General features: G+C 37.5%; 1 protein-coding gene across 3 annotated transcripts in view; it reads left to right on the forward strand.

The window, feature by feature from the left end:
• The first annotated feature begins 849 nt into the window (after nucleotides 1-849).
• GLCCI1 (glucocorticoid induced 1) overlaps nucleotides 850-26,202 on the forward strand; it is a 118,154-nt gene continuing 92,801 nt past the window's right edge. For 2 of the 3 annotated variants that reach the window (XM_030857216.2, XM_030857217.2), the window contains exon 1: nucleotides 853-1,407. In XM_030857216.2, the coding sequence (XP_030713076.1) occupies nucleotides 960-1,407 (448 nt within the window). In that variant the 5' untranslated portion in view covers nucleotides 853-959. Of the gene's footprint in view, nucleotides 1,408-26,202 lie in introns of all 3 variants that reach the window. The other variant, XM_030857218.2, reaches the window with a different exon arrangement.

Genomic DNA, 26,202 nt, shown 5'->3' on the forward strand with positions numbered 1-26,202 from the left:
CAGGTGTACTTGCAAAGTAAAGTTTGCCTGACGCATCCTCTGTCTCAAGTTGTACAAACGGCCCTGGAGGGTGGAGCCCTCACAACCTGCTTCCCTGGGCGTGCGCGTCTGTGGGTGTCGGGGCACGCGCAGGACACACATGGACCCACTCTCCCAGGGCAGCCCAATCAAAGTCCCCCTCTCACCTCAAAGGCTGTCAACTCTCACGCCCCTCCTTGAGCGCACAGCCCCTTTCTCCCTCTTCGCTCCTTCATATCCCGCCTCCAAAGTAGGATGCCTATTCTCATTGGCAGGTGCTCCTCTCACTCCTACCCTGAAACCAATCACTCGCGTACTGGTGGAGAACGACGGAGCCAATGGGAATGCTCGTTGCGGCAGCTGCCGGCCCGGAGCGCCGGGAGGCGGTGCAGGGGGCGGGGTACGGGTTGAGGGGTTAGGTGCCTTATGGAGTGAGGAGCGAGCAGAAGAGGCGGCGGCGGCGTTTGCGGTGGCGCGGCTTTGCGTTCATTCAGGCACCTCGAGGCCCTTTACCCTTACCAGGTCCCCAGAAGCAGGGGTCCCGGCCCTTCCTGCAGCTGCCGGCCTCTCCTGCGCGTGCAGCCCCGCGGATCTGCGTGATCCCGGCGGCTGCCCCTTTCCCCTGTCAGCGCGATGCCCGGGGCGGCGGCGGCGGCGTCTCCGGGCTCCTCGCGGCCCCGGCCGTGACCGCCACACCGAGCCCGGTCGGGCGGTTGGGGCCGTTGGACGTTTGTTTTCGCAGCCTTCCCCTCCCCCCTCGCTGAGGCGGCGGGGGTGCGCGTTGCGAAGGGGGAGCCGAGAGACTCCTCCCCCTCCACGATACCCCCGCCCCTCCCCCTTACACACTCGCACGCACTATCGCGCCGGCTCCCACACGCTCGCGCGCCTCCCGCTCCGCGCCTCGGTGTTGGCCGGCATCGTCCAGGGCCCGCGGAGCCACCATGTCCACTGCCTCCTCCTCTTCCAGTTCCTCTCAGACTCCTCATCCCCCGCCGCAGAGGATGCGGCGCAGCGCCGCGGGTTCCCCGCCCGCCACCCCCGCCGCCGGGAGCGGGAACGGTGCGGGCGGCGGCGGCGGCGGCGTGAGCTGCGCCCCGGTTGCGGGAGCCGGCCGGCTGCTGCAGCCCATTCGCGCCACGGTGCCCTACCAGCTCCTGCGGGGCAGCCAGCACAGTCCCACGCGCCCGCCCGCTGCCGCCGCCTCGCTGGGCAACCTCCCGGGGCCCGGCGCGGCCCGCGGCCCCAGCCCGCCCAGCCCGACGCCGCCGCCGACCTCAGCCCCGACCGAGCAGGCGCCGCGGGCCAAGGGCCGCCCGAGACGGTCCCCAGAGAGCCACCGGAGGAGCAACTCACCTGAGCGACGGAGCCCCGGCTCGCCCGTGTGCAGAGGTAGCGAGCCCAACCTTTCTGTCCTCCCGGGCTGCGTCTCCCCGACGGTGCCCTCCGTGGAAACTTCAGCCTCTCCGGGCTTCTCTTTGCTAGTGCATTATCGAAGGTGTGAAAGCGGCTTTGGGAACCTCACCCCCCTGCGGTCGCTGCGGGGCTTGGATGAGCAAACTGCGGAGCAACTTTTATTTGACCCTCCTGCCGCCCCTCAGCTTTATCTTCTATCACTCGCCTGTATCGAAAGGTTTTTCAGTTTAAGAGCTGATTAGCTCACTCATGTGTTTGCTGTTTGTAGTAGGGGAAGGAGGAGCTGGGCGAAACACTTAAAAAAACACGCACACAAACTCTCCGGCAGCCGATAAGGTGGTGGTTGTAATCTCTACAGCCTCTTTGTGCTTTCCTACAAAGTTCCTATAATGTGTCTGTGCCTACCGGGATAATTTTTTTTTTCTTTTTTGGGGGTGGGGAGGTGGAGGCACCAGTTATGATGTAAGGATATCCTGTTGGGTGTGTAGAGGGGACAGTTTTGGATGTGCAATTGAAGTGTATAGTGTTTGGTTTGGCTTTTTTTTTTGTGGGGGGGGCTCCCTCTTTTCTCTACTTTATATAGTCATATGCATCAGGGCGGTACTGCACTGGAAACAGTTTATGCCCAACTCAAGACTTTCATGGTAAATTTCTAAGGACCTATTTGTGGAGTGTGCTCACTTTTTTCCTTCTATTTTTAAGTACACTTAACAGTTCAGTTGAGCTGTTAAAGGATCTCAAGTTTCGTTTTTCTTAGGTGTCAAAGGTAATGGTGAACTGGTGGATGCTGTCGGCTTCCCTTAATGTTTTGTGTTTTGGGGCGGTTTGGTTTATGTTTAGGGACACGGTGAATGATCTAGTTTAGTTCTGGGGGAGAAAAGGAAGTTTAGCCAAAACAAGGATGTAAAACTCATAAGGGAGGGAGGAGTAGCTCATGTTATTAGATACCACGCTAGGGCTACAGATGCTGCTGCTGCATTGTGGAGAGAACGGATCATACCGAGGGGAAAAATCTCTGCTTGGAAGGGAATCACTGTGGAGCCTGTGCAGTGTTTATGTGGTATGTGTAATTTTTTTAATGGAGTTTTCTTGATGAAGGTCTTAGACTTGGAGAAAGTGATTGTGTTAAGATAGATTGCAGTTTTGGTGTTTTGTTTTAATATTTCTGACCTGTAATTAGCATGTTGCTGAGGCCCTTGTTTTCAGACCACTTGATGGTGAGGCAGGGTAGGATGTAGTGCAGTGGTATGTGTACAGGAGCACCGAGAAATACATCCTGTAATCAGTATGCACCAGAAGGAATTTGCTCCCCCACTCCTCCCCCAGGTCAAGCCAGCTACAGAAACTGACATCCTCCAGCAAATCCTGAATGAATGAATGAATGAAAACAACGTGATCGCCCTAATAATGACCACAACTGAACACACATCTTTGGCTGTATTTTATAGAAAAGGCCACCATTTTCTAACAGATTAATGCCATATGCAACTCCTTTGCACATTTTCTAGAACTGTATGAAATGAGAGGTAACAGAATGAAAAGAAGGCAGCAGTTACATAAATTTTTGAGTGATTTAGTTTCAACAGTACATAGATTGAGTTTTGGGATTTTCTTTTAGGGACTAATGTAAGAGCCATAAAATAAGCACTGCAGAAAGACTGTGTTCAGAGGGTTTTGTGGGCATAGTGAGTAGTTTCAGCAATTGCTGCAACAATATATTGGTCATCTAGTACCTCCTCCCCTTTTGTTGATAAACACATCTTACAACAGATCATAGTACAACTTGTTTTTCTGCATCCTTCAAAAGTCTTAATTGCTTAGGAATTACAAGGTCCATCATCAAGTAGTTTTAATGAAATTTGTGACCAGGCTTAAACTGTCCTCTTTGTTGTATGTAGTATGTCACATCTGAGTTTAATGCAATTTTAACGCAATCATGATGAAAACACTTCTCTGACTCTGGTTGTTCAGGAGACAGATTTGCATCAGAGAGCTTGTATTGGGAACAGAAGAGGCCTTTCTGCTGTTTTTAACACCAGGTGGTTTTGTCAGTTTCTTACACTGAAATGATTTTGAATGTAGGTTCTTCTGCCCCCAGTTCCCTGATGATAATACCTTTCTGTTACTTCTCCACATCCCGCCTTGCTCCTCTCTACCTAAGTTAAAACTATACAACTAATCTGTTCTTTTTACTTATCTATTTAAAATTCATGCTATGAACAGTTGAACAATTTTTCAAACAATTATCTACTCAGTTTCTTTTGAATTCTGCAAGGTTCTGACTTCAGTGGATTGTAGCCTCCACAGGTCAAGGCTCCTGCCGCTGCTGCTGCTGCAGACACTGACATCACTATACTGCATGAATGAAAAACAACAACGTGCTCCATTTCTTGCTCTCCACCTCCTTCCTTTTCTGCACACTCCGTGTGTGTGTGTGTGTGTGTGTGTGTATGTATGTATGTGTGTGTATGTTTAAGATGGTATTACGCTGTATTTGAAAGTACATTTAAAACTGTTAAATTAGGTAGGTGGTAGCTCAGGGATATGTGTTTAGTATAGAAGCATATTGCTTACAAGAAGCTTCAAGTGCTATGAGCATTTGGACTAGAGGTGACATAACAGCATTCAGTATTTTTTTATCTGGACTGGTGGTTATGGAAGAAAATACAGAAGATGTAAACAATTTTCTTTGTAATTGTTTTACCAAGAAGAAGTTATGAGACAACATAATTTCTTAACATGTTAGATCATTATCTCCCTCTGAAACATTCTTAATATGCACATTTTTAGGGTTAAGTCTAGAATAATAAAGAAATGATACTCAGATTATTTCACAAGGCTGAGGAAAAGCTGAATTATGTAAATAGGCACAATTTTAATATATTTATAAAATCTAGCAAGAAGATGGTAATTTTCTCTATTTTTGTAGCACAGTTTTAGATAATTTCAGTGGGTATCATAATAGAAGATATATAAATCTCCAAACACCTTGCTCTGTATAGCGGACATGGAGTTTTAAAAATTGAAATTATATTGTTTATGCATATGATCATATTTTTGTTTGCATTTTTAAAATTTTCTTTTGTATTTTTAAAACTTCAAAGTTTGTTATTTATATTCATTTCTTCTGCCTTTAGCAAAATGTCACCCTCCTCCTTGTTTAGTTCTGAAGGGTCTTGAAGTGGTGAATGACAAGCTACTGAATGCATCCTCAGGCTCCCTGTGATGTGTTTGTAATAGATGTAAAATCATAAAGTATTATGCAAATAGTTATTTTTTTGTAATGGTAATACATAAGTCTACCTTTGAGATAAATAGAACAACCCAAATGAGAATATAGCAGGATGTTAGTGTGAAAATTAATGATCTTTAAGCTAAAATCATGAGTAACAATGAAAATATAATAAAGTTGCTTCTTTCTGAAAACTTCATAAAGCAAAATCTATGAATTCAAAAACAGAACAGATACAATTTTATTGTGCAAGACAGTAAATAGCAATTGCAGGTCTTTTTGTGTTTTTTTGTAAGGATTGAGCACTGAGATGAAATATAAATTCTAAAAGATATAAAAACAGTTGCGTTAGAGCACTCGATGTAGAATACCGCTTATTTTTAAGTGTACCAAACCTAATAACAAAAACATGGAAGAGCTTGTAATTTATATAGTTCTTGCTGTGGAAAATAGCATGTGTTGATTCCTGATTTAACATGCCTAATATCATTAACTCTAGAGTGAAATTTGGTAAGAATTTTTCATGAGTACCTTGAGAGCCTTATTTTATACATTGAGAAGTTATGATTATATTTTAAAAGAAAATACAAAGCCAGCTAGCATATAATGCTGAATGACTGCCTGCATTGTGTGTGCATGTATGTGTGTGTGTCTGTGTTTTGATCAATTAATTTGCTTTCAGTTTTTTATTTTTCATTAAATTTTCCCTCTTGAGTCATTTTTACTGCTATGCTCAGTTTGTGGACTTCCAACATTTTTAATTACTTTTTTCTCTCTCTTTTTAAAGATACTCAGACATTCTCTTATAAAGTTACTTCTCAGGCCGATATTGTTGAAAATTAAGGTCCTCCGTTTGTCCCCCCCACTTTTAAAAATAGTTTTCCTTGGGTGCTTAGAGTTAACTTGCTTCAAAGCTTTCTTATACTAGACTGAAAACAGTTAAAGCTTTGACTGTTTTTCCTAAAGAGACAGGTTTCAGATACTGATTTTTGGGAAAGGTTTTCAGCCTTTGAGAACTACACTGAGTATCAGCAGCGTTCATTAATTTTTCCCATTAATTATGGTACGTAAAATTTCTACATCAGTGGGTTAATAGCAAAATAGATAAGTGAATTTATAGAAGTTTTTTTATTCTTAAACTGTTTTATGTTCAAAGATTATATTCCTTTCGAATAACTATTATTCTAAGCATATTGAATATTGTATACCTAGGGTGTATAAAAGCACCTTGGACAGTTTAGCTGTATGTAAAGTCGTGTATATATATTGAACTAAAAATTCTTTCATTATTTACAGTACTTTTTACAGAAGGACATTTCATTCACTGCAACGTATGTTGCTTCAAGGATTTAATGCAAATTAGGATTTATACATTGGGGAAGTGTTGAAGGGTAATGGTATCCTTGTGATTTTTATTTGTGATAATGTGGACTAAATGTGAATAAGAAAACAAAGGAGTAATTGGGCTCCATGGCAATGAATAACAATGGAAATAAACGGCAGTGTTCAACAAATGGCGAGTAGGAGAGGATTTTTCTTAAATCTGAAATTTAAAACATTGCTAAAAGCCTGTTTTATCAAAGCTTCCACATACAGCTAATAATCTGCCAAGAAGTATATACTAATGACTTTGTTATTCTTAATTTTAGTTTAGTCTTTTCTCCAGAGTTTAAATCCCCAGACACCACCACGATAGGCTTTTTCACAGCACCTGTCCTGGGTCTGTGCCTGGCACTGTTGTCTTTTGTCTTCAATATATAATTTTGTTCTCTCATTAAATGTCAAAGAAACCAAATCACTGATGCTGTTTCTGTCCTATATTCTATTTATTTTAACAAGAGGTTGAGCTTATCTGATGATGGTCTCTAACTGGGTTTGCCAAAAGTTAAGTGGAGGAAAGAGAGAACACTACTCACCTATTGATGTGAAAAACCTGAGTGAGAAACTGATGGAAGAGCCAGAAGCCAGTCTCTTTCCCTTTCTACCCCTCATCTGAACCCCTGGAACTGACCATGACTCTATGGATCATCCAGTTGATTCTAGAAGGATAATACTTGTGCTTATTCTGCAAAACAAATTATAATGGATTTATAGTAATTCTAAAGAAAACAGGATTATACTTAATTATGAACAAACTGTGGAAAAATACTTTTCTAGTATTTCATTTTTGTAGGAACAAACATGGCAGATACCTTTAAGCAGTGTTGTTTACCTCAGGTGAATGTTATTGTGGCAGCTTGCAGGACGAGGCAAGTTCATGAATAACTCAATAACCTCCCCAATATTATGTTGTATCTCTAATTGTTGTAGGTACAAAGGAAGAAAACATGTGAGTGCTTTACTATATATAAGGCAATATATTCTTTCATTCAGCAAGAAAGTGGATTTGAAATCATATCTTCCGATTCCAGATACAGTGTTCATTCCACAGGATTATCCTATTTCTCCTAATTAAAAAGAGACTGATATTGGTCATCAGCTGTGATTTCTGAGCTATAAGAATTACTAAAGAAGAGGTTTTCTATTGGTTCCACAGCACTATTACACTGTGCTGGGGTGTGCTTTGACATTTTCAGAATGTCTAAAAATGTGTCGAGAGAGAGAGGGAGAGAGACAGAGAGGAGGGTATGAGCAACAGTGTGTGTGAGAGAAATCCTGGTTCCTGAGGGGTCAAGGATACGGACTTGGTTGTATCTGGCCCTGTGTACTTCTAGAATCTGTGCTGTTCTTGAATCGTATTATAGTGAGAAGTATTTTTCTCCATGATTATTAAAAGTTAGTTATACATGGTGGTAAACTGGTAGATGTTTCAGGAATTACTTAGCAGAGATTCTGGTCTCAAGAGATTGTCCTGGCAACTGGTACTAGGTTAATTTAGCCCCACCAGGAGCTAATAGTTATCACTGTAATTTGTGGGTTTGAACTCTGTATATTTGTAACTTAATGCAATGCAACTATGGTGAACCTTAATAATGGCTCACCAAAAATAAGGATGAGTTAAAGAAACTAGTGAGATCCATTATTGTGTGGGAAGGTTGATGTCCAGAATTGTCTTCCACGTTATTAGAATTCAGAAATCCATTAAACTTCTGGATGTTTCATAACAAGAAGGCAAAAACTGCTAAAACTTGCTGCCTAGTGTCTAAAGGTAAAATACCTATCAACTACTGACAGTAATATCCCCTTATTTAGCCAGTATGGCCTCAGGGTGAACTTCTGTTAATAGTCCATATAGCTAACCTTAACTTTTATATTACTAAAATATTAATTATTTAGTGAAACATTTTCTAAAATTATTATACAATTGTTTTCTTGAGCAGAACAAACAAGACATGAATGAACTCTTTGTGGCTTAATTAGCTTTATTAATACCTATGATATACCTAATAAAATAATTGCTGTTGATACTACTGAATATAAGATTGAATGAGCACTGACTGACAACTAGAGTTGCCCTATAACTGATTCTATAAATTTGCTTTGGGGATTGTCTTATTTCTGGAAAAGGTGGAATGAAGCAGTGTGTGGCTACATTTATTCCTTAATGGAATAACCTGGCTTTTTTCTCTAGAATTAATTATCAAGTTAAAGACCAAAGAAATGATTTTCCGAATGGTTCCATAAAAGAGGCTTAGAAACAGAAAGGTATACTGAAAAATATTGGATTTGGAGTCAAGAGACTTGGGTTATATTTCCACTTCTAACATTTGACTTATAGTAAGTTCTTAACTGTTTGCATCTTATTTTCTCTATCTTTAAAATGATATAGGTGGGTTTTTTAAGAGTTTGGTTGTGTAGGGAAAAGATTCCGCTATGGAAAGGAAAAGTAAGTTTATTAAAGGAAAAGTAAGTTTATTATTTACTGAGGTATAACTGACAAAAGTTGTATATATTTTAAGGTATACAGTGTGATGATTTGGTACACATTTACAATGTGAGATGATTAGCACAATCAAGATAATTAACATATCCACCACCTCACATAGATGCCTTTTTTTTTGATATGTGATGAGAACACTTAAGATCTATTCTTAGCAAATTCCAAGTATATAATACAGTATTATCGACTGTAGTCACCATCTGTACATTAGATTCCCAGAACTTACTCATAACTGAAAGTTTGTACCCTTTGACCTCCCCACTTTTCCCACTTGCCAGTCCCTGGCAACCATCATTCTACCCTCTGCTTCTATGAATTAGACTTTTTTAGATTCTGCACGTAAGTGAGGTCATATTTGTTTTTGTTTTTCCCTGTGTATTTGTTTTTCTGTCTGGCTTATTTCACTCAGCAAAATGTTCTCCAGGTTTATCTATGTTGTTGTGAATGGCAGGATTTCCTTCTTTAAAAGACTGTATAAGATTCCATTGTATATATATATACCACATTTTCTTTATCCATTCCTCTGTGAGTGGACACATAGATTCTCCACATCTTAGCTATCGTGGATAATGCTGCAAAGAACATGGGAGGGCAGATATCTTTTCAAGATACTGATTTTACTTCCTGTGGGTATATACTCAGAAGTGAGATTGCTGGATCATATGATAGGTCTATTTTTAAGTTTTTGAGGAACCTCTATACTGTTTTCCATTCCCACCAATTTATATTCCCACCAGTGTTATACAAGGGTTCTCTTTTCTCCACATCCTCACCAACACTTCTTATTTTCTTGTCTTTTTGACAATAGCCATTCTAACAAGTGTGAGGTGGTATCTCATTGTGGTTTTAATTTGCATTTCACTGGTGATTAGTGATGTTGAGCACTTTTTCGTGTACCCTCATTAGCTACTTATATGTCATTTTTGGAAAATGTCTATTCAGATCCTTTGCCTATTTCTTAATAAGGTTATTTGTATTTTTTGCTATTGAGTTATATGAATTCCATATATATTTTGGACATAGCAAATGTATATATCCAAAAAACCATACACTTATCACATGTATGGTTTGCAGATATTTTCTCCCATTCCATAACTTGCCTTTTTATTTTGTTGATTGTTTCCTTTGCTGTGCAGAAGATTTTTTAGTTGCTTGTTTATTTTTGCTTTTGTTGCTTGTGCTTTTGGTATCATATCCAAAATATCATTGCCAAGACTGATGTCAAGGAGCTTTTTCCCTATGTTTTCTTCTAGGAGTTTTATAGTTCCAGGTCTTAAATTTAAGTCTTTAATCCATTTCAAATTAACTTTGTGCATGATGTAAGATAAGGGTCCAGTTTCATTCTTTTGCATGTGGATATCCAGTTTTCCCAGCACCATGTATAGAAGAGACTGTCCTTTTCCCATTGTATATTCTTGGCACCCTTGTCAAAGATAAGTTGACCGTATATGCATGGATTTATTTCTGGGTCCTCTGTTCCATTGGTCTGTGTGTCTGTTTCTATTGCCAGTACCATATTGTTTCTATAGCATTGTGTAGACTAGATGATTCTTAGTAAAATCAGTTATTTACAGAGCTTTTATGTCAGCAACTAGTCTTCACTGGGACTCAATATAAAACACTTTTATAATTTCTCTTTCTCTCTTGAGAAGTTAAGTAATCTGCCCAAGATCAGGTGGCATGCACAGAAGGCCCAAAGGGCCATGTAACTCTCTAAGTCCCGACTTCAGGGTCAGGTGAAAGTTGCTTTTGGAACCCAATTAATTATGGGGCAGGAAAGCATGCACAATGGGTTATCCCATTGCTTATACAGTTAAATCACAGAAAGGCCAAAAATAGCTTTGGTGGGGTGTGAAGAGAAAGCTAAATGGCAGTAAACTCTAGGGTCCACAGAACTTAAAATAGCTGCAAGTATTCCCAGTGATTCAGGCCTCAGATATGTATATAAATATGTCATAGCACTTCAAAACCTTATTATGTCATTAGTAAGCCTTCCACTTGGTCCTTAAAGTACTTACCACTTTGTTAAGACACAATTTAGATTTAATTTTTAAAATTGCCTTTCACATGAAATCTTAAAATCTGGGTAGAATGAGTCTTGCATTTTCCTATTTGATAACATAAGCTTTACATTTATAATAAAGCATCATAAGGCTCCATTCAACCATAACATTGTGATTCTTAACTTTTACCATTCTTTGATAATTTAGCAGCATTCAAAATAGTATCTTTTTATATTTCACTCTCATGGCAAAGCAGCAAGGTGCAGTATCTTCTCAGTTTATGCCTCTTGGGCTCTTTTCCATTTTCTAGGTTTGCTGATGTGATGTATAATAGAAAAGATATTTCAATCTCCATTTTAATCATTTCTTTCAGGATGTTGTGGCGTTTTTCAGTGTCACTTGTGCTTACTCTAAGCCCTCTTTGATAGTCAGTGTGGAACATGAATCCTTTCATAAGTAACATTAGAAATGGTATTTTTATTGTTATTGTTATGATACTGAAAGTGTTATATAAAGTATGTGATGAAGTTTCTCATGACTTTTCTTGTGTAATTATTTACTTTTCTAGTTAAATACATCAGTTTATAAGTTGGATTAACGAAGTAATATTTGTATCTTAGAAAATAACAAAAACTAGTAGAGCTCAGTTGCTCAGTTACCTTAAAGAACTTTGCTATACTTATGTAAACCTGTGAAATGATCTTCCCACGAATGTGTAAAAGGATCATAGTAAAATACAGATTTGTTTATATATTAGCTGGTAGTCTATAAACAAATTATGATATTTTTGAGTGTTCTGTGACAGTGTCATTTTCTTTCTTCCAAAGTGTTTTGGAGGTTCTCTGGTGAATCTCCCTGAAAAGAATCAACTGTCCTTTTCCTGCTTAAAGTCAGGTTATTTCATTTAAGTGTCTAATACTTACTAAACAGGGATTAGCAAACATTGCTAAATGCAGTTTCATTAGCATTGTAAATTAGGGAGTTAGACTATGCTCAGAAATCAGTTTTTGGAAAAAAGCTACAACATTCTGCAATATTTTGCCAGATAGCTTTAAAAAACTTATTTTAAAATTCTGTTCTTTCTTTACATATTTAAGTGACCTGTTATTGAAAAATACCTGGTCAGTTGATTGCATTTGCCCACTCTTTGTCTTTTTGGTTAACACATGGCCAAAGATGAGTGTAGCTTTAATGTAATTTCGGTGATAACTGTTCATTCAAGAAATTTTTGTTTTCAGGTATTGTAGTTGTTGGCAGTATGTTGATGAGTAAAACTAATGCATTTTCTCCCTGTTTTACACAATAAATATTTATTGAGTCCCCGCTATGTCTGAGGAGCTCTGTTTAACCCTCACAGAATACGTATTCTAGGTGCTATTGGGGTGCTCACATTCATTTTTCTCAACAAGGTCAAGTCATTTAAAATCTGCCAAGAATTTGACCCACTATCTTCTCCGAGGTTTGGACTTCGTATGGGAATTATTATGTTCTGTGCTTATCTTTCAAGATTAGGTTGCACTTCTTGGTATTCTTTTTTGAATACCAAATACTTGTTTATATGTGTTTTTCCCTTATTAGATGAAGCTTAGGAGAGCATTATCTTGTGGCTTCTATATTATATCTAGGTCTAAGCTATATTGCTGCCTGGACATATTATAATATTCTGCTAAAGTCTGGCCTAGCATGGTGGGATTAACATGAAATCAGCTTCTGAAGCTGTTATATTTGGAGAAATTCAAAAAACCGTCATGCCAAAAATTTGGTGGGCATTTTCAATGAAAAATCTAAATGTTTTTATATCTATCATAAAGATCATGATTATACTAAGCAAGCAATGAGAATATAAATTACATATTAATTTGTTCTTTATTGCAATGTAAAAATTTTTAAGTGTAGAGCAGATTTTGGGGTGTTTGTTTGCTTTAGAGAATATCTAATTTACGTGCAAGTAAAATTATTCAATTTAGCAAAGTGTTATTTACACAAACTTTTTAGGAAGTCAGTTACACAAGATTGAGGTTCATCTGAGGTTGTAAAAATATATTACTGAATAGTGTAATTTCTCATTGCTACATAAAATGTTCTACTGACATTTAGCAGGATTAACTAATATCCTAAGAAGTTGTTATAAATGAACATGAATAGATCTTTTCCATTTCCTTTCTAGTCTGAGTTTTAAAATTCTAAGAAATTTTGTATTCAATTAACCCCTAAAAGGGAAAGAATTCATATGTACTAATGATTTTATTTCTCACATTTCTCTGTGGAAAGGTATGCTTTTAAATTAGATAAATATTCCAAGTTTTCTTCTGGATTATTTTGTCCTTATAAAAAAAAAGTTATTACTTGAGTTATAATTTCCTACCAAACTGTTCCTAACCAGCTTAATGGAGGAAATATTTCTTCCTTCATGAAAAACTTTCACCAAACCTGCTACTGTTATCAGTGTCAGGAGGACAAGGCAATAAGTAAGCATAATTAGACTAGAAATATGATTAGTACTGTGGATTATGATATTTATAATTGTATAATCCTACAGTCTGATTTTAACTTAAAGTTTCTGTATATACTTAAGGACGAAGAAATTAATTGGTCACCCATATACACACTACTGTATATAAAATAGATGACTAATAAAGACCTACTGTATAGCACAGTGAACTCTACTCAATACTCTGTAATGGCCTATATGGGAAAAGAATCTAAAAAAGAGTAGATATATGTATATGTGTAACAGATTCAATTTGCTGTACACCTGAAACTAACACAACATTGTAAATAAACTCTACCCCAATAAAAATTTAAAAGTAAATAAATAAGTTTACATTCACAGGAAGTTGCAAAGACAATACAGAGAGCTCCCACGTATCCTTCACCCACTTTTCCTTTAATGGTTATATTTTACAAAATTATAGTATGACATCAAATCAGGATTTTTATATTGGGGGGTGTGTGTGTGTGTGTATGTATGTGTGTGCGTGTGTGATTTTATCACGTGTAGATCTGTGTAACCACCAGTATAATCAAGATACAGACCTGTTCTATCACAGATGTCAGATGCCACTCAGATCCCCCTCGTGCTGCCCGTTGTAGTCATACCACTCCCTCCCCCTACCACCCTGACCCCTGGCAATCACTGATCTGTTCTCCATCTCTATAATTTTGTCATTTTGAGAATGTTAGATAGAAGGAATCATACACTATGTGACCTTTTGAGCTTGCCTCTTTTCCACTCAACATAATGCCCTTGAGATCTATCACAGTAGTTCAGAGTATCAGTAGTCTGTTTCCCTTTATTGCTGAGCAATATTCCACAGTATGGATGTACCACAGTTTCCTTACCCATCACTTATTGGAGGACATTTTGGTTAAGGTTGGGTCTATTACAAATAAAAATGTTAAAAAAATTTGTGTACAGATAAAAAAAATTGGTCACCTAATTTGATTATACCTAAGGGCTACACAATATCTGTGTGCGTGTGTGTGTGGTGTGTATGTATGTGTATAAAAGAGAGAATGCTGTAAAGTTCGCGTTCCTTTCTCAACAATCACTGGATAATCACTGGCTCCTGATACTTTCTTCATATAGAGTAGAAATTCATGGTCATCTTTTCATAATGCTATAGGTAATTTTAATATACGAAGTGGTAGTGACTTAGGGACTTTACTTATCTCATGTAAGATAAAACCAATGGACATCTAACTAGATGAGAATTCTGAACATCTTTGTGGTTATGGGGAAATTTGCTATTTATAATACAATTATATTTCCTTCTGGAGGCATGTCTTTTTTTTTTTTTTTTTTTTTGTGGTACGCGGGCCTCTCACTGCCGCGGCCTCTCCCGTTGCGGTGCACAGGCTCTGGATGCGCAGGCTCTGCGGCCATGGCTCACGGACCCAGCCGCCCCGCGGCATGTGGGATCTTCCCGGACCAGGGCACAAACCCGTGTCCCCTGCATCAGCAGGCGTACTCTCAACCACTGCACCACCAGGGAAGCCCTGGAGGCATGTCTTAAATGCTGAATTCTTTGAAGTATTTACTTAAGGATTATTTGGTAAAAAGTTGTTGGATGGGTTTGGAGAAACAAATTAATCAGTTTACATATAAATTACCTTTTCTGAATCATCTAACGTAATTTAGAATGACAATCCAGTTATCTACAGTTTAATTTTCTTAGTAAGTGTATGATCATTTTCTCTGCTGGAGTTGGCTTTGTGATTTTTGAGCAGAATATTATGTTGGTATTTAAATTCAAAGTTGAAAGAAGTGTTGAAACCTGTCGTTATTGCATTTCTACTGACTGGAGTGGGTATTCTTCTAGGTGGTAACTGTATATAGCAAATTAAAACAGACATAATGCTTACATCCTGCAAGTTTACATATCCACATATTTAAAAATATCATTATAATTGTCTTTGGATGTTTTGCTCATGCTCTTTACCTTCTTGCTGATCTCGTTACCATCTGTATAAGAAGTTTTAATTTAAAGTATATTCCACCTATGTTTCACATAGAATATATCATATTCCCTTAGGTAACATGCTTTGAAAAAGTGGTCTAGTGTATTTTTCTATGCTACTAGCAGAAAATCAATAATTTATTAATAAGACTTTCAGACCCAGAGCATCATTGGGTTGGGTTCTTAACTTTCTTGCAGCATAATTATTAACTTTCCCTCCTCCCTCATTTCTCTCATCCTACTGATCACTATATCTTATCCCATCTCCTTAGAATTATGTCCTGAATCTGGTAGCTTCTTTCCATCCCCTCACGGCTCCGTTATTACTTATTGCTTGATTTGTTAGAACTGCTGCCTCTTAAGTGGTTCCCCTGCCATTAGTCACCGCTCTCTAATTTACCCATTGCACAGTCTTTCTTTATAAACATAGTCTTTCTTTAAAAAAAAAAAAATTCTGAAGTTCATAATCCTTTCTGTGACATAAAAGACTCATCTCAGCATCCTCGATTGTGTACATCAAGTTCTTTGTAAACTGAACTCACTTTGTATTGAAAATGCTATTATCTTTCAATAGCTCCATACTTGTTCCTTGTCAGGCAAAGATCCCGTGTCAGTGTAAGGTAATCTACTGATTACTGTAAATTAGATTAAGTTAGATCACTCTATTTATGGTGACAATTGTAATAATTTAGCAAGACTTACTCTAAAATTTGGCTCAAACTATCTCCGAGGTAATTCAGACAAAGGGAGTTAAGCCCTTCTATAGTAGAGACTTCTAATTATTCACCAAACCTTGTTTTGTCTCCCTCTTGGCCCACATCAAGACTCTTTTTCCTACCCCTCCTTGCAATTAGATAAGGCTTGGTGATATACAACATTTTCATCTGTGTTCAATAAAAAAGCACTAGTTTGATCCTCGTCATTCATTCTCTTCCCTCATCTGCCAGCTGGAAGCAGAGAATCTAGCAGAGGACTCCAACCAAGGCCCTGGGGGAATGGTGGAGCCATAAGATGAAGGAAGTCTGAATCCCTGAATGATCATATAGAAGGCCATCTGTCAGCCAGGAAGATACACATTGGGTTTTTATTGTGATAAGCCACGAATTTTAAAAAATTGTAGCTGTTAGCATTAGCAACTTTACTGCACCTCACAGTTTAAAGAAAGGTGGTCTGCCAGCTGCTACTACTGGAGCCACTTTGAAAATTCACCTTGGGAGTCTCACTCTTACCTCGTGTGATCCATCACATAGGCAAGTGTGGTCCATTGTTATCAGTGCTTCTGTCAATATGCGAGAGATACTTCATCAAGTTCGATTGTGTGATCTTGGTGGAATATATTTAGTTTTATATAATTTGCTATTTACTTTCATTAACTGAAGATGCTATAACTACTCTTTGATTGATTAATAATTTAAGAGACTATTTTCAAAACAATTCGGAGACATTTTAAGAATTGATAGCCATGTGGAAATAAATCCATGGTCTCCCAGAGTGCCTGGCAGGACACGAAGTTTAGTGATCTTATTAAGTGGTCTTGTTATATAAATATGTTGTTTTTCTTGGATATGCACTATATGAAGAGTTATTTATTATATGAACCTATATTAATGACCTGTTTGTGAAATACCTAAGCATGGAAATCATAGCCTTTTATGTAAATGTGGAAAATGGGATGATAGAGATCTGAATTCAAGTTATTTTTGTCACTCTCTTGCACTTCATTCACAATGATTTTAGATGAGCCTCACATACAGAATATTAAAAAGAAATGTGGAGCCATTCTATTTGAGGCTCTTCCAGAAAGGCTCCTTTGCTAATGAGTTCCATAATATATGCCAGGTGATTTCTAGTTTTTGAGTATTAATTTCATTAAAAGTAAGGAAAGGATGGATAACTGATATCCACAGGTTCAACAAAACTTGAGTAGTTGTGCTAGCTGTTAGAGAAACAAACAGAAAAAGACAAGAGCTTTACTTTTAGGAAGGAGCCCACCCTCTGGTAGATAAGTCTTAGATTTATCATTTAAGTATAAACTAAATAGATTAGTGAATCATATTAGGTTTCACTTTCTTATTTCATTCTTAAATGAAAGTAAAATAGTTAAAATATGGGGGGGGAGAGACAAATAAATGAGTGATTTGACATATCCATGAAAAAGAAGTTAACTGTATTATTCATAATGTTTGAATATACATTGTTCGTACTTGTCCTGTCACAAACACTACATAGAAAGGATTTTAAAAAATTCTGGTCAGAGGTGAAGAAGGAAAGAATGGAGAAAAAAGGCAGACAAAAATGCAGTTGACCCACCTCTTTTCTGTACTGTGGTTTTGTTTTCTTCCCATGTTGAGAAGAGTCTTTTCAGTACATCTGGAAGTGTTGTTCAGGTTTTTATTACAAATGCCCTAGCTATTGTAGGTATTGTTAATGATTCAAGCTATATCCAAAAGTGTAGTCTGATATTTGTTCACTCATTTCTTGGGTTCTTGGATTGAATAATGTTCTTTCATCATTTAAGGGAAAAAATTAACTTAGATGCTAATAACAAACTCTGGAACTTTGTGACTTCAGTCCATTTGTAGCTCCTGGGCAATGCCATTTTGATTGAAGTACAGTTCAATCAGTAATATCAATAGACCATTTTTGACTAAGATTATAATGGCCAGTTCTAAGCCTGTTCTGGAGGAATAAAATATGATGCTCTTCTAAAATATTTTATGACACTTTTCCCCTACACTTAGTCATGCCACTAGTAGTTTTATTTTATTTTTTCTGAAGTTGCTCCCAGTCCTTGGCAGTGTTTCCTGGCAACCTTTTATGCACAATGTTTGTAGAATTGTTGAGGTGGAAGGTGTCCTGTGTATGCGAACACGGAACTGGTTTTTACCATGTTCTGTTTTACTCCATGGCCTCTACAAAGGTATCATTTGTATAAGACCTTTTCCTTCAGGATGTTTCCTGCAGCTTTGGGCCATATCCAGCTTTAATGAAGCATCCAATTTTAGATAAATTACTGCTTCACAGCTACATATTTGATTCTTTGATGTCAATATTTATGAAAGTAAATGCTAGAATAAACATCTGTGTTTTCTTATTTCTGAAGCCTTCATTCTGTTGAGCCTATTGATTTTGGGTTTATTCTACAGAAGCGTAGTTATATATTTCCCAGTCAACAACATATTCACCATTGCTGGATTTGGGGACACGATGTGGGGGAAAATGCAGCTAGTCAGCTAGGTTTAATTAACTAGATTCTTTTGCATGAAGCAAATCTGTGGTATCCAGATGTATTTTCAGTTCAGAGTACTGTTTATCATTTGCCTACCATCAGTAAATTAGCTTGACTAGCAGTCATATCTTATTGAGGTTAAGCAGTTACTCTTTTCCTAAGCCTTTCTCCTTAATCTTTTCTACTTAACCATGGAGTTAACTGTTTACCTTATTATTATGCTATTATGAGCTAATCTGTAGGTTTTATTACCTAAACAAAATGTTTATAACTTAGACTTAAATGCTTGCATCTTATTTTCATTATAAATTGTATGTTGTTAAAATGTATTTGGATTTAGAATTCTACAAATTTTCAGTATAGATTTAAGAAGAGATATTTACTTGTCTAGGAGACTGTTGTGCTTTCTCTGCCATATTAAGTCAGTATTCTTTATTCAAATAAGAGATGAGAAAGCTGATAATTTTCAGATTCTTTTTCAGGATCAGAGGAACTATAGTCATCATACAGACTTCATCATAAAGATCTTGTATTACATGGTAAAATTTGGTTTTGTCCTTTTGTAATAGTGGTAAGACCCTGATTCCATAACATTAATAGTCAATCAGTTCTTTCTTGGTCTTGAAAATTATTTTAGGACTTTTTGTTCTTTATTGACCTGTTCCATAGATACTGGGATGATGTGGACAGAGGCTGCTTACTTTTGTTCCTTCAAAAAGCAGATCCTTATAGATTTAGCTCCTTGCAAGGTGAAGGTCCTCTTCAAGGCTTCTTTCCATCTTGTTTTTTTCCAAATGACTCTCTCTTCAAGCCCCTCAGCCCATTATTCTACCTTATCCCATGGTAAACTCCACCTTTCCCCATAAGAGGAATTCCCGTTCCTTGATCCATTCCTGGTTCTTGCTGCAGGCTTCTGTAGGATTGACTTTCAAACCTTACTCTGTAATTGCCAGCTCTAGAGGAAGGGGATGGGCAAAAATTCTATTAATGGAGTCACTATGGATGCTCCATTTCAATTAGTTTCTCCACTAGGTTGGGCAGGAGCTAATTTCTCTACTAGGTTACGTCTCTAAGACTAACATTAATTTTTCTCAGAGTCAACACAATAAAATACTGGAGGAATATTAAAATGTTTAAAAATATATGTATATATATCTGGTTCTATAAGCAATTTAATAACTACAGATATTCTGGAAATTCTTAGTCTTACAGATGTGCTGAGAGAATAACTATATGAATTTACAATCCTTCTCTGGTCATTTCTTTCATGTAATGATGGAAGACTTACCTTAGAGATATTGAGCATTCTGCTACTCTGTTCTCCTTTGAAAGTTACTACCTGAATGGCTCACACATTCCAGGAGCCCTTATGTTAATTCCTTTCCAAGCTGTTGGTTGTTTGAAGCTATTCTCTGGTAGATTCTTCAGGACAGACTTATGGCAACAATATTCCTTGAGTTCTCATGTATTATGTAGCAAGAATATACAAGACTATAAGAAGTTTTAATCTATGGGTTTTTATACTTGAAGGTCACTTTAGCGTCATTAAAATGTGTTTGATTTGGGCTGTATCAGCTGTATCATTTTCTCAGATACATGTATAGTCTTTCAATATGTAGTTTGAAGTTATCTTTTATTCCTGGAGAGTTTTATTATAGTTTTTATCATTTTTTGCTTTGTTGCTTTGGTCTTCTTCAGGGACTCCTACTAAACATATGTTGGACAGTCTTGCTTAAGTTACATATTAATTATTGTCTCTTAAGATCTTTTTATCTCTTCTTTTAATTCTAAAATTTGTCTTATGTTCCATTTTCTACTTTTGGAAAGGCATTAACCCACTGTGCTTCTTGTTAACTTAGTCTTCATTCCTGAAATAAGTTTTTCTTTTATTTCTAAATCTTTCCTGAGTTTGATCACCTCTCTTTTCATATCTTCCTTGCTCTCAAACACATCATTTTTAGTTTTTCTAATTCTGAGGTTTTTCATTGCTTCTGTCATTTAAAGAAGATTTTTAGCTTGTTTTGAACTGTTAGATCACAGTTTTCCCTACTTTAAAAATCAAGGAGTTTGATCAGTAATATTGGTTGTCATACTGTGGTAAAGATATAGCCCATTCTATAGCCTTTATTTTAGTCTTTTTTGTTAGTTTTTTTTTTTTAATTGGGATATAATAGTGGATCTGTCTCATTTGGTTAAAAATTTTCTAAGTTCTACCATTGCTTTAACTGGAAGTTAAGTACTTTGAAACAAAATTTTGTTAAACATTTTGTCTTCTGGTTAAGGAATATTTGCTTTCCTTTCACTTACTATATTAATATCCATTTTTGGTCATCTTATTTTCATTGTTTTATAGTTGCTAATACTTTGTGATTATTTCTTTAACATTTGAGACCATTAGTTATATAAGATTTTAGATGTTTGGAAGCTCTATTAATCGAATTCATTGGAAGTTCATAAAGTTTATAGAATGTTCTTCTACTAATTATGACTTTGCCAGGGTTCCTTAAAGAAATACCATTTTCCACCAGAAAAAATTGAACTTAAAAATCTTTAGCATCTCAGCTGCCATATATGTAATTTCTTTATAGATATATTCCAGATGTCAGAACTCCATCTTAATTTGTTGTGTATTCTTCCAGTGCTTGTCACCAGCCTTCATGGCCATCTTGGTGAAGTTTTCTTTTACAATCTTGATACAAGAAGATACTCTCTTGGGTTTTCTTTGAAAACAGGCTGAAGGCCTTCCTCCAAATGTCGTATCTCAATTTATGTATCATTTGACACAAATTTGAGTGAGCTATAACCTAGAGAAGAATCATTCCTAAATGGCTGCTTGACTACATTTTTTTGTTTGTTTTTCTTGACAGACCTCAGGTTACAGGCTGTGTCAGGCCTCATTTGGTGAGAAGCATGTTTGTTTCTCTTGTCAGCTTCTTGACTGGTTCCTTTCCAGATTTCTGCAGGGCAGCCATATGGTCATTTCGGCATGTTTTCTAGATTGCTTCTATGGCAGGATTCCAGGTCTTGATTAGTGTTTCAGAATCTACTCACACTGAGAGGGCTTTAGTTTTTGCCCTTTAGTTTTATTTCAGATAGCATATTCAGATCTGGTGTCCTTCCTGTCTCATCTGAAGTTCATTTGATTTTGATGATTTTATTTTATGTGGCCCATGTATTTGGCTAACTTTTTATCTTCTTATATTTTAAGCAAGGAAGGCCCGTAAAGGCCGTTGGTGAGGTGCCTAGACTGTGCTGATTTTGGAAAACTGAATCTAACAATAATTCGATTAGATGATCAGTATTAATGTGCATTAGATTGGCTAGAGAGGTATACCAGTCTCCTCCTTTCTACTTTTTTTATTCTTAGTTACACAGTTCTTTAAATTTGTTTTTTTCTTGGTGGTGGGGGGAAGGATTTATTTTGAAAATTTCTCTCTGTAACCGTGAGGCAAGGAGAAAATTACTCGTAATGTTGGTAGTGATGTTTAAGAAAAAATTGTTCATGACACTCGATAAAGATTAGTAAAGCAGACTTTATTCAGGGAGACTATCACGATAGTTGTAGGGACCACTGTAATGTGATTTTGCAGTGGGGGAGAAAGATTGGGCTCAAACTTGGAATACAACTAGGAAAACTGGGGATGTATAGCCAAGTAGAAGGGTGGGGTAAGTAGATAAAAAATTACTGAGAGGAAAGAAACATCAAAATAAGGGGGATTCTGGCTAAACAGACCTAAATAGGATTGTTAATGAAGGCAGACCAGGTGGTCAGATATTACATGGGGGATGGTGGAGATGAGAAACCTAATCAGATATCCAGCGTGATCAATATTGAGGGTGGGGGATTCTGGTTAAACTGACATAGTAGGATTCTTGCTAAAATTGGACAATACAGAGATGAACACAGAAGCCCAAAATTTAGGGCCTAATTGGAAAGAGTTCAGAGGAGCCTGGCTAAAGTTTGGTCAAGGAGAGACTCTTCAACAGTGATAATAAATTTAAAACTATAACTTTCAAGGAAGTAGCTCTCAATACAGAAATACTGAAGCAAATTTCTATTAAGAAAACAGACCTTTAGGAGCTTCCCTGGTGGCACAGTGGTTGAGAGTCCGCCTGCCAATGCAAGGGACACGGGTTCGAGCCCTGGCCTGGGAAGATCCCACATGCTGCGGAGCAACTAAGCCCGTGCGCCACAACTACTGAGCCTGCACTCTAGAGCCCGCGAGCCACAACTACTGAGCCCACGTACCACAACTACTGAAGCCTGCGTGCCTGGAGCCTGTGCTCCTCAACAAGAGAAGACACTGCAGTGAGAAGCCTGTGCACTGCAATGAAGAGTAGCCCCTGCTCACCGCAACCAGAGAAAGCCCGCACACAGCAACAAAGACCCAACGCAGCCAAAATAAAAATTAAAAATAGATTTATAAAAAACAAAACAAAACAGACCTTTAGTTAAGTTCATGCTTAACCTCAGTGAACCAATAGCAAGATATTCTCTACCCGTATTTACTTTTGGCTATTTTTGATCACTAAATTAGGAACTATATCATTTCAGGGTTTTTTGAAGTTGAAGAAAAGCAACTTAATGTCTTATATTCAGTCTCTGCTCCATGAATTTGTTATTTTGATTTCAGTGATAAGGATTGAAATTATAATATGAAGGAGCAAATTCAGACATCATGAAACACTTATTTTCTCTTAAAAGATAAAGGTTTTAAATAAAAAGGCTATAAAATACTGTAATATTTGGAGACTCAGGCTTAAATTCTTTAATCAAATTAATTATTAAAATCTAAATTTTACTTTGCTTATATATTTTATTTTTCTTTGGCACTTTGATTTTATAAAAAGGAACCTACTTAATGTAGTTTTTCAGAATTTCTTGTATTTTTTTAGGAAGCAAATTTTATTGTAGTTAACTTTTGTGTGCAAAATGCCCTGTTTGGGTGGGAGGGAATCTTTCCAAAGAAGCTGTATTGAACTTTTTGTCTGTTATCTCATCTTTCTAAGAAAGCATTCCTAAGCATTCTGTCTAGAGTGCTTTGAATTTAGGTTTGAAGGTTCTTATTGTCATGGCTGGCACTCAGTTTAGAAAGTGACCTTTTTGAAGGAGATGACTAGAAGTTTAAATTTACTAGATTCTAGAAGGTTAGCTGCTAAGTGCAGATTTCGAAGAATTGTTTGACTTTTTTGCAGCAGGATATTTTCTTGGATTTATATTCAAACTTTCAGTGCCTCTAAATGGAGTAGATTATAATCAACAAAATGATTTTATTTTTGAGCACCTGCAACTCTAAAGGATCTAGTCCCAATCGTTTAGACATAGGTTCTTAAGATTTTAGTACCATTAAATTCACTTGAGATACATATTTAAAATTCACATTGTTTGGTCCCACTAGCAGAGAGTCTCACATTGTTGATGAGAAATTGGGCCCAGTATTGAGCATATTTAACAAATGTCTAACACTTTGAGAAACATTGCTTTAGGACCTCAGTGGTTCCCAAGGCTGATGATGCATCTGAATCAATTTGGTCTGGTTTAAAAAATATGTTGAGGGCTTCCCTGGTGGCGCAGTGGTTTTATTTAGTGTTAGTGATCACCTGGTTTCACTACATATGAAATTACTATTTTCCTGATGCCTGTTTAGCTTAAGTAATGATGGTAAGTATTTATTTAATTGATTTTCTTTCATACTTTAGAATATTGATTTTAGCAATTTTATTGCTACTATTTTTTATTAAATTTTATTGTTTTTTAAGCTCTTGTAAATTCAAAGACTGTTTGAGGATACTAATTTATGTTTCTAATTGATAAGGTATCCTCTTATTTTATCTACTTGAACTGAGGTAATTTTGTAATAATTAGTAGAGAAATACTGTGATCAGTTAAAAACTAAATATATATTCTAATCACAACTATAATCATGAAATAAGAAACAATTTATTGTGTTGAATATATAGTGTAGACCGCCCTTATCCACAGGGAATATCTTTCAAGACCTCCAGTTGAATGCCTAAACCTGCATATAGTATTATACCCTGAATATCCTATGTTTTTCTTATACATACATACTTATGATAAAGTTTATTTTATAAATTAGGCACATTAAGAGATTAACACCAATTAATAATAAAAGTTATAAGTATATGCTGTAATAAAAGTTATGTGAACATGGTCTCTTTGAAAGTATCTTATACAAATATAATGCCTTTTCCATTTTAACTAAGTACCTATCACACACTGTGGCCCTAACTTTTGCAGTTTTGAGGTGCAACAGCAAAGCAAGCCAAATTTCTTTTTCCTTCTTCACAATTTCACAGATAAAAGATTTGTTCTTACCATAGATCTTAGCAACCAGAGCATTTAATTTTTTTCTTCCTTTATTAAGTTGAGAACTTTGACATTTTCACTTCAAGGGAACGCTTTACAGCTTCGCTTTGGCATATCCAGATTGCCAGCATCACTAGTCTGGTGCTTTGGGCCATTATTAAGTAAAATAGTTGTTATTTACACACAAACACTATGGTACCAAGACAGTCAATTTAATAACTGAGACAGCTAGTTAGGTGACTTAACAGGTGGGATATGCTGGAAAAAGGGATGATTCACGTCCCGGGCTGGATGGAGCAGGATGGTTCTCATCACACTACTCAGAATGGTGCACAATTTTAAACATCATTGTTATTATTATTATTATTATTATTTTTGGCGGTACGCAGGCCTCTCACTGGCCTCTCCCGTTGCGGAGCGCAGGCTCCGGACGCGCAGGCTCAGCGGCCATGGCTCACGGGCCCAGCCGCTCCGTGGCATGTGGGATCTTCCCGGACCAGGGCACGAACCCGTGTCCCCTGCATCGGCAGGCGGGCTCTCAACCACTGCGCCACCAGGGAAGCCCTAAACTTATTATTTTTTAACACCTTTATTGCAGTATAAATGCTTTACAATGTTGTGGTAGTTTCTGCTGTACCACAAACTGAATCAGCTATATGTATACATATATCCCCATATCCCCTCCCTCATGAGCCACCCTCCCTATCCCATCCCTCTAGGTGGTCACAAAGCACTGAGCTGATCTCCCTATGCTATGTAGCAGCTTCCCACTAGCTATCCATTTTACATTTGATAGTGTATATACGTCAGTGCTACTCTCACTTCATCCCAGCTTCCCCTTCCCCCGCATGCCCTCAAGTCTGTTCTCTATGTCTGCGTCTTTATTCCTGCCCTGCCACTAGGTTCATCAGTACCGCTTTTATAAATTCCATACATATACGTTAGCATGTGGTATTTACTTTTCTCTTTCTGACTGACTTCACTCTGTATGACAGATTCTAGGTCCGTCCACCTCACTACAAATAACTCAATTTTGTTCCTTTTTATGGCTGAGTAATATTCTGTTATATATATGTGCCATATCTTCTTTATCCAGTCATCTGTTGATGGACATTTAGGTTGCTTCCATGTCCTGGCTATTGTAAATAGTGCTGCAGTGAACACTGTGGTACATGACTCTTTTTGAATTATGGTTTTCTCAGGGCATATGCCCAGTAGTGGGATTGCTGGGTCATATGGTAGTTCTATTTTTAGTTTTTTAAGGAAACTCCATACTGTTCTCCATAGTGGCTGTATCAATTTACATTCCCACCAACAGTGCAGGAGGGTTCCCTTTTCTCCACACCCTCTCCAGCATTTATTGTTTGTAGCTTTTTGATGGCCATTCTGACTGGTGTGAGGTGATACCTCACTGTGGTTTTGATTTGCATTTCTCTAATGATTAGTGATGTTGAGCATCTTTTCATGCATTTGTTGGCCATCTGTATGTCTTCTTCGGAGAAATGTCTGTTTAGGTCTTCTGCCCATTTCTGGACTGGTTTGTTTGTTTTTATGATACCGAGCTGCATGAGCTGCTTGTATGTTTTGGAGATTAATTCTTTGTCAGTTGCTTCATTTGCAAATATTTTCTCCCATT

This window comes from Globicephala melas, chromosome 9 (genome assembly GCF_963455315.2).
Source record: "Globicephala melas chromosome 9, mGloMel1.2, whole genome shotgun sequence".
Taxonomy (NCBI): Eukaryota; Metazoa; Chordata; class Mammalia; order Artiodactyla; family Delphinidae; genus Globicephala; species Globicephala melas.